Genomic DNA, 13014 nt, shown 5'->3' on the forward strand with positions numbered 1-13014 from the left:
CATGCTCACAAAATAAGCTACTTCAGATATATCTATCTCCTTGATACAATACAGCTGATGAATAGCAACATTCTCAGGCTTTGGGTTCATTAAATTGTCTACCTTCATTCACTGTGACCTAACATAATTATATGTGATTTTCAAACTTCAGAATGTTACATGCATATTACCAAAGTGTGGATCCATATGATACTAAAGGGAAAGAAGAGACTTTCTTCAATTTTCACACTGAGTCTGGTATTTCTAAATAATTACATTTTATTTTATGAAAAGAATTCCATTACAGCTCTGAATACACCGAGAGGCGAAAAAGCATTACAAAAGTCTGGTTCAACATTGGGTGCAAGACTTCAAAAGATGGACACTCCACACTCATTCTTAAAGACAACTCGGCACCTCAAGACTTTGAGATAAGTGTCAATCTTATGGATGTCCCTTTTAAAGCAGCGGCACAGGTTATAAATGGCAAAAAGATGAGTGTCTTCATCAGATGACTGCAAGTCTTTGAGTCCAGACCAGGCAGGGAAGTCAAAATTTTCAAAATTTTCTTCAACTTTAGCCTGAGTCTAAACATCAAGTGGAAAGGTATTATTGACGTTATCCTGTTCTCTCTCTCTCTCTCTCTCTCTCTCTCTCTCTCTCTCTCTCTCTCTCAATGATGAATTCTATAGAGCTTAGTAGGTGTCCAGAAATATAATATGACTCTCATAACATAGAATCCAACACTGTCAGAAGCTAATAGCTAAAATAATTTCTACAATAGACAGTCATATATACATATATATATACATATATATATTATAAAATGTAGTGAGAAGGCTACACCAATCCTTTCCCTTTGAGTAGTTTTATATGCACTCAGTATTTCCCTTGATGTGTTCTTTATACCATATTTACTCAGGTAGAGCGTCCTGATGCTTTTCTTCTTTTCAGATATATCCATATTTTGTGTACTTTATTGAATCTTTCTACAAGGTACAATCAATACAGGAAATGATTGTCATACGATCTTCTGAGTGCCCAAACTATCCAGGAAAATTACAGTCCAAATTACTCTGAGGCACAACAATTTTCTATGGTAAGCAATGTTCTGTGAACTTCTTAGTAATTATCCTTTGATGTGAGTATTTCAAAATTCTTTTGCATTACTCAATTTACCAATTGCATATATAGCATGAACAAAGGCATTCAAAACAACAGCTTACCCTGTTGTATAAGGTCTGAAGTCCCTCCAGAATTATAAGATTTTTGTCCTTCATATCAACAGCTTTTTTCCCCATACTAACAGAAGCTCCCGGAAGAGCAGTCACTGCAGACACCAAGTGTTTCAGAGGTTCTTTCCAGGAAACTGAAACATTGATGATTGAGTTCAGGAAGTCTTCAGTCTAAGAAAATATTATTGGACACCACATTAAGCTAAGTGACATAGAGCTGAATAGTTAGCTGCCTATGGTTTCTTCACAAAAGAAGCAAACCGCAGTATATTTTTATTAATAATATATGTTAAAGGTTTCATATTATACAAATATTTTCATTCTAAATAAATGTTGTATAAAGGTATATTTTCAGCTTTGGAATTCCACTTTGCTAAATAAACCTAAGTAGGTCTTAATATTTCTTTCAAAATGATGATATTGGAGTTTCTATGCATTTTACCATGTGGCCTAGTTAAATCTATTCTCTTTGATTTCTTGCTTATCTGTGAGTAAAACAGTTCTATAGGGCTTGATAGGTGTCTAAAAACATGACTCTCATAATTTTCTCATAACTTTTCAGTTTACGATGTCAACACCGACAGAAACTAATGGCTCAAATAATTTCTACACTAGTTACACAAATTGATTTCTCATATTCTTGTAACTTTTATGTAGAATATTAAAATATGTTCACTGAAATTAATTGTTTTCCAAATTTTATTTTTCAGGTATCTGCGTGATTCACATCCATTGGTTCTAGGGAAGTTTTTTATGTATTGACATGTGCAGTAGAAAAACTATTACAGAACATTACTTTAATTCAAGGCATCAGTAGAAATCAGAATGAAATTTTGACTAATAATTGTTAGTGCAGTTCCAGGGTAATTCAAAATAAAATGTTTTTATTTGCTATGAGGAATCCTAGAGATTATGAAAACAAAGACCATAGAGAAGTGCAATCAGAATTTCAAAAAATGTTTATGTTTAGGAATGAAACAAACAGGCCAGTACTGGTCAACATGATGCTAGGAAAATTAGACAATAATGATGAAGAATGTATGCATGACCTGAAAGAAATTTAGGATAAATTCTTTCTTGACATGCAAATGAAAAAATTTTATAGTGTCCTCAAAACAATAAGCTATTGTTTATCATCATTGAATATTTCCATGCCAACAGAATGCTATGTGTATTGTCTAGAAAATTCAGTTTGTACAAATGTTTTCTTCCATTTCTATTTCTATTTTTCTTTGTGTAGTAAATTATTTCACAGAGTATATTATATATGTATTATATATGTATTATTATACTTGTATTAGTAATACACATATGACTAGAGAATAGATTATGTGTAGGAAGCAAATTTGCATTTTAGTTCTATGTAAACCAAACTCTGATGTTTATGACAGGTAGTCAAAGGGAAGAGATCCTAGCCCATATACAGTAGATGTTCAGAGTTATCAAGATCCCATCAAAATGGAAGTCATCCTGAGATCGTGTATAGAGGAGTCTCTTAGAAAGCTGATTTTCAGTTAAGAAATATATGAAGACAGACCAGTCAGGGAAGACTATACAAATAATAAATGAACAGAAGTAGTCCCACAGACTGTAGAAACTTAGTAAGAAAGTATTTCTGCTGCTGGAAGGCAGAAGATTTTTTGGTGTCATACCCACATATACAACTTGGTTTGTATTTGCTCTTTTATGTATCTAAATATATTTAAGAATGAGTGTCCAGTTGAGAGAAGGGCTTCCAAGGGGACAAAGAGACAGTTTGCTGGACAGTTAGAACTAGGGAAAATGTGAATTGGCAGTGATTTGACTTAGTGCTAAAGTTATCAACTATATGATGCCATTATTTTCTGACACTTTCATCTATTAATGCTGAGATTATCACATTTCTCATGGCCTTAATAATCATATATAGCAAAACTAGCAAAACTAGCACATATGGAACATTATTTGTTTGGCAAAACAAAACAAGGAAGAAACCTACTTTCATTTCATGGACTTCCTCTAGATTCTCTGGAGTATGGATGGAAGCAGTGTGACACAGGGGAAGTATCCTGTCTTTCATCCAACTTCTCTTGGCAAAATTTATATCCTGAAAGAAATTAAACGTTTTGATTCATTTGAGGTTTCACAATTTAATGGGAACATACATGATCATAAGTTCATTTGATAAACAACATATTTTTAAAATTTTAGAACTATGCATTACTTGACACAATGGATTGCTGGAAACATAATCTGCCTACCTTTCCTTTCTCATACATATGAAAACTAAGCTACTGTCCTCCCAATCACTTCCCCCTTAATGTTCTTTTACATTGTCCTTTCTAATGTTATGATTTGTAAAGAAAGAAACAAAGTATCTCCAAACTCCTAATTACTACATCTTTAAGTATCAGATTTCCTTGGACTTTGGCTAAATGTTATAAAATTAATATTATTTTCCAGTTCCCTAAATATCTCATTTTTATTCATAGAAAGATGATGTGCTTTTCAAAGCAGGGATTGTGCCTCTATAACTTTGATATTAAATATTACCAGTGGTGTTCACACAATGTTTGTGATAAATATGCAATTCATTATTGTTGATACAGTCAACAAATTAACCATTAAATTCCAGGCATATTTTAAGGAAATATACAGCTGTGATTAAACTAAGAATTCACAAAAATATATTGATATCAATATAAAATATTTATATTAATAATATGAAAAATGTACTTGTATAAGGTATTAATTAGGAAAATACAAAATTACTTAATTTTAAGTTTCAGACAATTTACAAAAATTAAAGAGTTCTTAGAAATGTTATACTGCTGAAAAATTAGAAGAGAAGATTAAAGAGGTTTAAAAAACACTAGTGAAGGAAACTAAAAATGGGAATATCCTATGAATGTAAGGATGTATATATAGTACATATACTCAGTTTTCAATGGAAATGTGTCTATTGTTTCCTCACTGTCAAGATTCTGAACCAATGATTTATATCCCCAAGGAAGAGGTAATGTATTTTTGGTCTAAATTAGCTCTTCAGTTGCACTAAGGCTCTTTCCTGAAAATGAAAAACCATAATTCTTAGAATCTGTGAATTTTAAAAGAGAGTTATTGTATTTTATCTTTGTTTTTCACTATTTGCATGGTTTCCCTTTTCTTTATTCTTTTTATTTAAGTACCTCATGGTTTTGATTTTTTTTAATTTATTCTTTCGACATAAGTAACTTCAATGCAATTCTCCTTCACTAACTATCTCCAGATCAATATGTAAGGAATGAACATAAAGACAGAACCCAAGAATAGATTACCAGGAAATCAAAGTTTCTGTGACAAAGATCAAAACAAGCTGTTATTTTTAAAGTTATTATAGAAAACTTTACAATATCATTTAATGCTTTGTAATATTTTTTTGAGAATTGAATGAAACTTCACATTCTGCCCATTCTACTTTTGGTATATGATTCTTTCTATTACCTATAATGGTGAAAAGTTTGTAATTGTGTACATGATACATTCCAATTTTATTAGTGTTTGGCTATTTGAAAGACCTTTAAGATAAGAATCCAGAAGCAAGGGCATTACTTACAAATTCACGGTATACATCTGCAGCCATGATAAATGTATTATGAGACTGTTCAACCAAACGATGATATAGGTCATCAGTGGACACAATGGCAGTTGGTTTGGAGGCCACGTTTTCCCAAAGGAGCAAGCTTGACACCAGCAGCAACAGTTGCATACCTGCTGTCAGAGAAACAAACTGAAATGATCTATGCATATGAAGTTACAACAATAAAAAAATGTTGTCTTTTCTGAGGGCTATCGGCCATGTGGTTTGATTTGCTATTGTTTAATAGGTTATTTATTTTCATAACTTGGAAAATACAAAAATTAATGACATTTCTCCATTACAGAACTGGAAATGGAGGAGACCTCTCAGAGTTTGAATTTGCTCAAACATAATTTTTCAAGTAGTTTTAAGCACATAGAATTTTGACTAATCATTGAAATAGAAATCTCAAGTCATTATGTGAACATAGTTGATGTTCTTGAGATTTATGTTTGTTTTTCATTTTATTAAATACATTATTATTGCAATTAATTCACTTTCCTTATATATAAAATTACTTAAGACTTTGGGAATTTGATAGTTAATGGTTAATTCAGATTGATTCAGATAGAGAAAATATTTTGTTTGGTACACAAGTGGATAATAACTTCCTGTTTCTGAAATTGAAGTAATTGGAGTATTTAGTCTTTTAGGTCATTTAATATTTTAATTATCAATAAGCCCTATTACTTTCAATAATGCAAATTAAGTTATAAATTTTGTTGTTCTGGAAGCGTGCTTCATAGTGGAAGGTGTCAATTGCTGGTGCTCCACAGGTACCAGGAACATTATCCCCTTTTGTTCTCCTGTTAATGAAGACAATGTATAATAACTGAGAATTTTCTGGCATCTACAACACAAGGAGAAATCCCACTTGAAAGTCACTGCTCTCACAAGTAATTGAGCAAGTAGAATATAGAAAGTCCTTTCATCTTTCTGTTACCTCTTCTATGGAAGAGGATCAAATATCAGTTCTCCAAAGATGCAGAGTAGATGTAAACACATGGAGCTTTGATTAAACATGAGCTCAAGAACACAAGTCATTATTTGTACATATTTGAAGTTCAAGACTATTTTACTAAACTCAAATCTCCTCCCTTAACCAGAAACATGGTAAAATGTTTCTTTCAAAGACGAGGCAATAGTTACTGATATCAACAGGTCAAAACTGAAATATTTTGGAGGCACTTTGACAAGCACATCACATTCAAAAGTAAATATACACTCCAACACATCATGAACATGTATGCACTATTAATGTTTACTAAGAGGTACATGGATGAATGTCAACTTACCAGAGCCCGAAAGAGTCAAAGTCAGCTGCATTTCTGAGCAGATCCAGGACAGTGTAGGCTCCCAGCCAGGAAATCTGCTTCACCTAAGCTATGTCTTCATTCAACTTTCTGCCTCCTATATATACTACCAGACCGTACCCAAGCATAATCAGAGCTTGGGGCCAGACTGAATCAATGTCTATTGATCAGCAACAAACTTCCCTCAGGGATATTAACACCGTCTTTACATTTAGCACAGTTTTACCTCAATATGTGTCACACTGCATTTCCCCCATATGATCTGGAGAGTTCAAACCATTCTCCAAATCACTAAGATCATCTGGAATGATTGATTACTCATTTTCAGGTCAGCAGGACCTTTCCCCTATACTATACCTTAGTTCAAGATCTTATGTCTGTCATGTCTTCTGGAAAATTACTTAGTATTTCTGGATATAAGGAATGCTTTCAATAATTATATGAACGTTTGTTCCCTCTATATCTACAACAGTCAATTTTTCTAGACTGTTTTATTTCTTCCAATAACCACAAACACTGTAAAATATTTCTCTCCAGAAATTAAACTGAGACATAGAGAAACTAACAGAAGTTGTGAACAAAATGTAATTAACAGATATTTATAGACATGCCATCCTAAAGCAAAGGGATATACTTTCTTGCCAGCACCTCATGGTAACTTCTCCAAAACTGATCATATAATCAGTCACAAAACAGGCCTGAACAGACACTGGAAGATAGAAATAACCCCATGCACCCTATCAGATCACCACAGACTAAGGCTGGTCTTCAATAACAACAATAACATATACATGGAAGTTGAACAAGGTTCTACTCAGTGACAAATTGGTCAAGGAAGAATTAAAGAATGAAATTAAAGACATCTTAGAATTTAATGAAAGTGAACATACAACATGCCCAAACTTATGGGACACAACGAAAGTGGTACTAGGAGGAAAACTCATAGCTCTGAGTGCCTGCAAAAAGAAACAGGAGAAAGCATCTGTCAGCAGCTTGACAGCACACCTAAAACTCTAGAGCAAAAAGAAGTAAATAAACCCAAGAGGAGTAGAAGGCAGGAAATAATCAAACTCAGGGCTAAAATCAACCAAGTAGAAAAGAAAAGGACTATACAAAGAATCAACAAAACCAGGAACTGGGTCTTTGAGAAAATCAACAAGATAGATAAACACTTAGCCAGAATAAACAGCGGTCACAGATAGTGTATCCAAATTAACAAAATCAGAAATGAAAAGGGAGACATAAAAACAGAATCTGAGGGGTTGGGGATTTAGCTCAGTGGTAGAGCGCTTGCCTAGGAAGCAAAAGGCACTGGGTTCGGTCCCCAGCTCCAAAAAAAAAAAAAAAGAACCAAAAAAAAAAAAAAAAAGACAGAATCTGAGGAAATTAAAAAAAATCATCAGATCACACTACAGAAGCCTATATTCAAAAAAATGGAAGAATTGGACAATTTTCTAGATAGATACAGGTATGGAACTTAAATCAAGAACAAATAAAACATCTAAACAAATCCGTAACTCCTAAAGAAATAGAAACATTTATTAACAGTCTCCCAACAAAAAAGAGCCTAGGACCAGATGGGTTTAGTGCAGAATTCTATCAGACCTTAATAGAAGACCTCATACCAATACTGTCCAAACTATTCCACAAAATTGAAACAGACAGAGCACTACCAAATTCCTTCTATTAAACCACAATTACTCTTATACTAAAATCACACAAAGACCCAACAAAGAAAGAGAAGTTCAGACCAATTTCCCTTATGAATATTGACACAAAACTACTCAATAAAATTCTTGCAAACTGAATCGAAGAACTCATCAAAACGATCAACCATGATGATCAAGGAGGCTTCATCCCAGGCAGGGATGGTTTAATATATGGAAAACCATCAAAGTAATCCACTATGTAACCAAACTCAAAAATAAGAACCACATGATCATTTAATTAGAGGCTAAGAAAGCATTTGACAAAATTCAGCATGATAAAAGTCCTAGGAAGAACAGGAATTCAAGGCTCATACATGAACATAGGAAAAGCAATGTATGGCAAACCAGTACCTAATATTAAACTAAATGGAGAGAAACTTGAAGCAATCCCACTAAAATCAGGGACCAGACAATGCTGCCCACTCTCTCCCTTCTTATTCAGTATAGTAATCTAAAGCCTAGCCAGAGCAATCAGACAATGAAAGGAGGTAAAAGGGATACAAATTGGAAGGGAAGAAGTCAAAATATCACTATGCAGATGATAGTATAGTGTACTTAAGTGACCCCAAAACTTCAATCAGAGAACTACTTAACCTGAAAAACAACTTCAGCAAAGTGTCTGAGTATAAAATTAACTCAAACATATTAATAGACTTTCTCTAGTCAAACGATAAATAGGCAGAGAAAGAAATTAGGGAAATGACACCAATCACAATAGTCCCAAATAGTATAAAATATCTTGGTGTGACTTTAACCAAACAAGTGAAAGATCTGTCAAGAACAAGAACTTCAAGTCTCTGAAAAAAGAAATTGAAGATCTGAGAAGATGGAAGGATCTCCCATGTTCATGGATTGATGGGATTTATATAGTAAAATTGGCCATTTTGTCAAAAGCAATCTACAGATTCAATGCAATTCCCATCAAAATTCCTACTCAATTTTTATAGAGAGAGAAAGAGCAATTTGCAAATTAATTTGGAATAACAAAACCCAGGATAACTAAAACTATACTCAACAATAAACAAACATCTGAGGGAGTCACCATCTCTGAACTCAAGGAGTATTACAGAACAATAGTCAGAAAAACTGTATGGCATTGGTACAGAGAAAGGCAAATAGATAAGTGAAACAGAATTGAAGACCCAGAAATGAACCCGCACACCTATGGTCACTTGATCTTTGACAAAGGAGCTAAAACCATCCAATGAAAGAAAAATAGTATTTTCAGCAAATGGTGTTGGTTCAAATGGAGGTCAACATGTGGAAGAATGCAGATCGATCCATGCTTATCACCTTGTGCAAATCTTAAGACAAAGTGGATCAAGAACCTCCGCATCAAACCAGGTACACTCAAACTAATAGCAAAAAGAAAAAAAAAAGTGGAGAAGTGTCTTGAACAGATTGGCACTGGAGAAAATTTCCTGAGCAGAACACCAATGGCTTATGTTCTAAGATCAAGAATCGACAAATGGGACCTCATGAAACTACAAAGCTTCTGTAAGGCAAAGGGCACTGTGGTTAGGACAAAACGGCAACCAACAGATTGGGAAAAGAACTTTACCAATGCTACAACTGATAGAGGGCTAATACCCAAAATATACAAAGAACTCAAGAAGTTAGACTCCAGCGAGCCAACTAATCCTATTAAAAATGGGGTACAAAGCTAAACAAAACATTCTCAGCTGAGGAATATCAAATGGCTGAGAATCACCTAAAGAAATGTTCAACATCTTTAGTCATCAAGGTAATGCAATTAAAATAACCCTGAGATTCTACCTGACACCAGTCAGAATGACTAAGATCAAAAACTCCAGTGACAGCAGATGCTGGCAAGGATGTGGAGAAAGAGGAACACTCCTCCATTGTTGGTGGGATTGCAGACTGGTTCAACTATTCCGGAAATCAGTCTGGAGGTTCCTCAGAAAATTGGACATAGTAATACCTGAGGACCCAGCTACACCTCTCCTGGGCATATAACCAAAGATGCTCCAACATAAAACAAAGACACATGCTCCACTATGTTCATAGCAGCGGTATTTATAATAGCCAGAAGCTGGACAGAACCCAGACGCCCTTCAACAGAGGAATGGATTCAAAAAAATACAATGGAGTACTACACAGCTATCAAAAACAATGACTTCATGAAATCATAGACAAATGGATGGAACTAGAAAATATCATCCTGAGTGAGGTAACCCAATCACATAAAAACACTCTTGGCATGCACTCATTGAAAAGTGAATATTTCTGCAAACACTTGAATTACCCAAGATGCAAACCTTAGACCACAGGAAGCTTAACAATGAAGATGACCAAAATGTGGATGCTCCCACTCCTTCTTAAAAGTGGAACAAAATATCCATAGGAGGGGATATGGAGGCATAGTTTAGAGCAGTGACTGTAAGAATCACCATTCAGAGCCTGACCTACATGTGTCCAATGTATATACAGCCACCAAAAGTAGATAAGATTGATGCAACTAAAAAGTGCATGCGAAAAAGGACTGGATACAGATCTCTCCTGAGAGACACATCCAGAACATGTCAAATACATAGGTGAATGCTAGAAGCAAACCACTGAACTGAGCACAGAACCCAGTTTGGGGGAAATAGAGGAAGGATTGAAAGAGCGGAGGGGGCTTGCAACCCCATGAGAACAACAATGCCAACCAACCAGAGCTTCAGCGCTCCAACTGCATATGTAGCAGAGAATAGCCTTGTTGGGGCACCTATGGGAGTGTAAGTCCTTAGTCCTGCCAAGATTGGACCCCCTGGGCCAGGGAATATGGGCTATGTGGTGGGGGACACGCATATGGGGAGGCAGAGGGCATGGGGTCTTATAGACAGGAAACCGCGAAAGGGAATAACATTTGAAATGTAAATCAAGAAATATATCTAATAAAATAATGTTTCTCTCACTAGATGAGGTCGAAGTTAGAGCAGTGAACAAGTCTAAACACAATGCTTAGGAGGCAACTCTCACAAGCACATAACATCCTTAAAGCACATTTACCAAAAGTCCACTTTTACTTGTAGATTGTGTCAATTTTAGGTACCATATTTTCACTGTATTACAATAGATTCTTTGTAATGCATAGATTCTATTATGTGATTTGGAACTTAAAAAAAATGAGTTAATTGTCACTCATAATAGTACCTGCTGAACGATGAGTTTGCCTCTTGCCACACTTTGCCTGGCTTGCTGTTGGCTTTACCTTGCCATTGAATTTTTAAATATTTGGGAATTACCCTGAAATATTCTACACAGTGACTTGTGGAATCATGAAACTCATTGCATGTTCTAGTAGATTAGGTAATATTAGTAGCCCAAATCTTTCATGTTACTTGACCAAAATATTTAATTTATTTGGCAATTGGTCTTTTTTATTCTGTTATGTAATCTATAACAGTGGAAACAAAATGTGTAAATTTTGGTGTCATGTGCTTCCTAGGAAATATTTCTGGAAAATAAACTGTCTGTGGACACTGAGTATCAATTAACTTATAGATATAGGACTTTTTTTCTATGTCTGACAAGCTCCTTATTAAATTATACTTTTTACTTTTACTACTATCTATTGATTTTCAAAACAATTTATTAGACGAGTGAACCATTTAAAGCATAGTTCTATTATATTGAGCAATTGCAAATGGTGAGCAACTTTGAGATAAGAATCTGTAAAATTACAAATAAAATTTTAACAAGGTGTGCTGGAATATGAAAAAATATCAAGGTTTATCAACTATTAAAGAGAAAGTTGTTTATGTAAGAATGGATAGGAGAAAGTACTCTAGTTCTACTTAATATAGCATCATTCTGCCTGAACCTTGTCTTTTTCATCTTGGTATGTTGCATTGTTCCAATCAATAGATGAACGCATTTGAGGAGATACTTAGGTACACTATGTGGTCAAGTAGTGCTACATCCTGCTTCGTTCAACTGCACTCATTCTGCCGTTGAGCTCATGTACTACAGGGAGCTTGTGACTATTGTTTGTATATTGACGAAAGCATTTTTATTTAGATTGTCCAAAAATGAATTTTAGATTTCTGTCTTGACGTCTCCAATTCCTTACAATAACTTGTTTGCCTATACTTCGTGCTGAAGCAACCCTTGTATTATATAATCATGAATCTACATGACTCGTTCTCTTTCACATTCTTAATATAAGAGGGATATTACCACAGTATACTTTGATGCCTTAGTACATGCTTGACCTCAAACCAATATTGTGTCATTTGCTTCCAGATACATATGTTTTGTTGTTGTCATTGTTGTTGTTTGTGGGGATTTTTGGAAACATACCTTCTTTCATATTGATTTAATTTAATTGACTTTGCATATTTAGTAGTGAGATTTCTGGATTATCTGCTTTCTCTATTTTAGGCTGTTAATAATACACTATAACAACTTTACTACTGTAATTCCCATAACAATACATTAATCTTCTTTGGCCAAAAAAAAAGAAAAAAGAAAATATACATTTTCTGGTTGCATTCCAGTACGTTCCAACTGAGAACAAATGAGAGGATCATAGAAGCATCCTTCAGAGTGTCTCAGTGAATACAATCAAAGGAGAATTAGTGATCAGTTTCATTCTTATTTGTCCTGTATAAGTTGCTTACTCATCAGAAATACTAGAATCCTTAATTTGTTAGGGATATTTGTATTTCAAAAAAAGAAAGAGAAATCATGAACAAATTAAAAGAAAGAATAAGGTTGACATAATAAAATGTTTTCCATCAAAGCAAAATTCTGGATCTGTCAACTTTGCTAGTGAAATCTAACCAATACTTGAACAGGGATTTATATTAATTCTTTATAAATTATGTCAAAAGTTAAAGGAGAAAACTTTTCCAAATTCATTTGTGTAGGCCACCATTAAATAGACAACCAAACTGGATACAGTTCACAACAACATCAAAATAGAAGACACAATAAACAAAAAGACGATTTCTATTCATGCAGTGAAAAATTAGTATTTTAAAATATTAATGGTATTGAAAATGGCCTGTGGATGCAATGCTGTCTTAAAATACCAATATCTTTTCTGTTTTATTGGTTATTTTATTTATTTACATTTTAAATGTTTTCTTCTTTCCCAGTTTATTCTCCGCAGCCCTCCTATTCCATCTCCTCTCCCCCAGCCTCTATAAGGGTGCTCACCCACCCAATCCTGC

General features: G+C 34.2%; 1 protein-coding gene across 1 annotated transcript; it reads right to left on the bottom strand.

The window, feature by feature from the left end:
- Positions 1–240: 240 nt before the first annotated feature.
- On the bottom strand, positions 241–6199 carry LOC134482774 (prolactin-3D1-like). Its single transcript, XM_063276969.1, has 5 exons — positions 6108–6199; positions 4789–4943; positions 3193–3300; positions 1206–1385; positions 241–566 (listed from the first exon to the last, which is right to left on the bottom strand). Exons 1-5 carry the CDS (start codon positions 6136–6138, stop codon positions 351–353), a joined length of 690 nt encoding a protein of 229 aa, XP_063133039.1. The 5' UTR covers positions 6139–6199; the 3' UTR covers positions 241–350.
- Between the last annotated feature and the right edge of the window lie 6815 nt (positions 6200–13014).

This window comes from Rattus norvegicus, chromosome 17 (assembly GCF_036323735.1).
Source record: "Rattus norvegicus strain BN/NHsdMcwi chromosome 17, GRCr8, whole genome shotgun sequence".
In the NCBI taxonomy this organism is placed as follows: domain Eukaryota; kingdom Metazoa; phylum Chordata; class Mammalia; order Rodentia; family Muridae; genus Rattus; species Rattus norvegicus.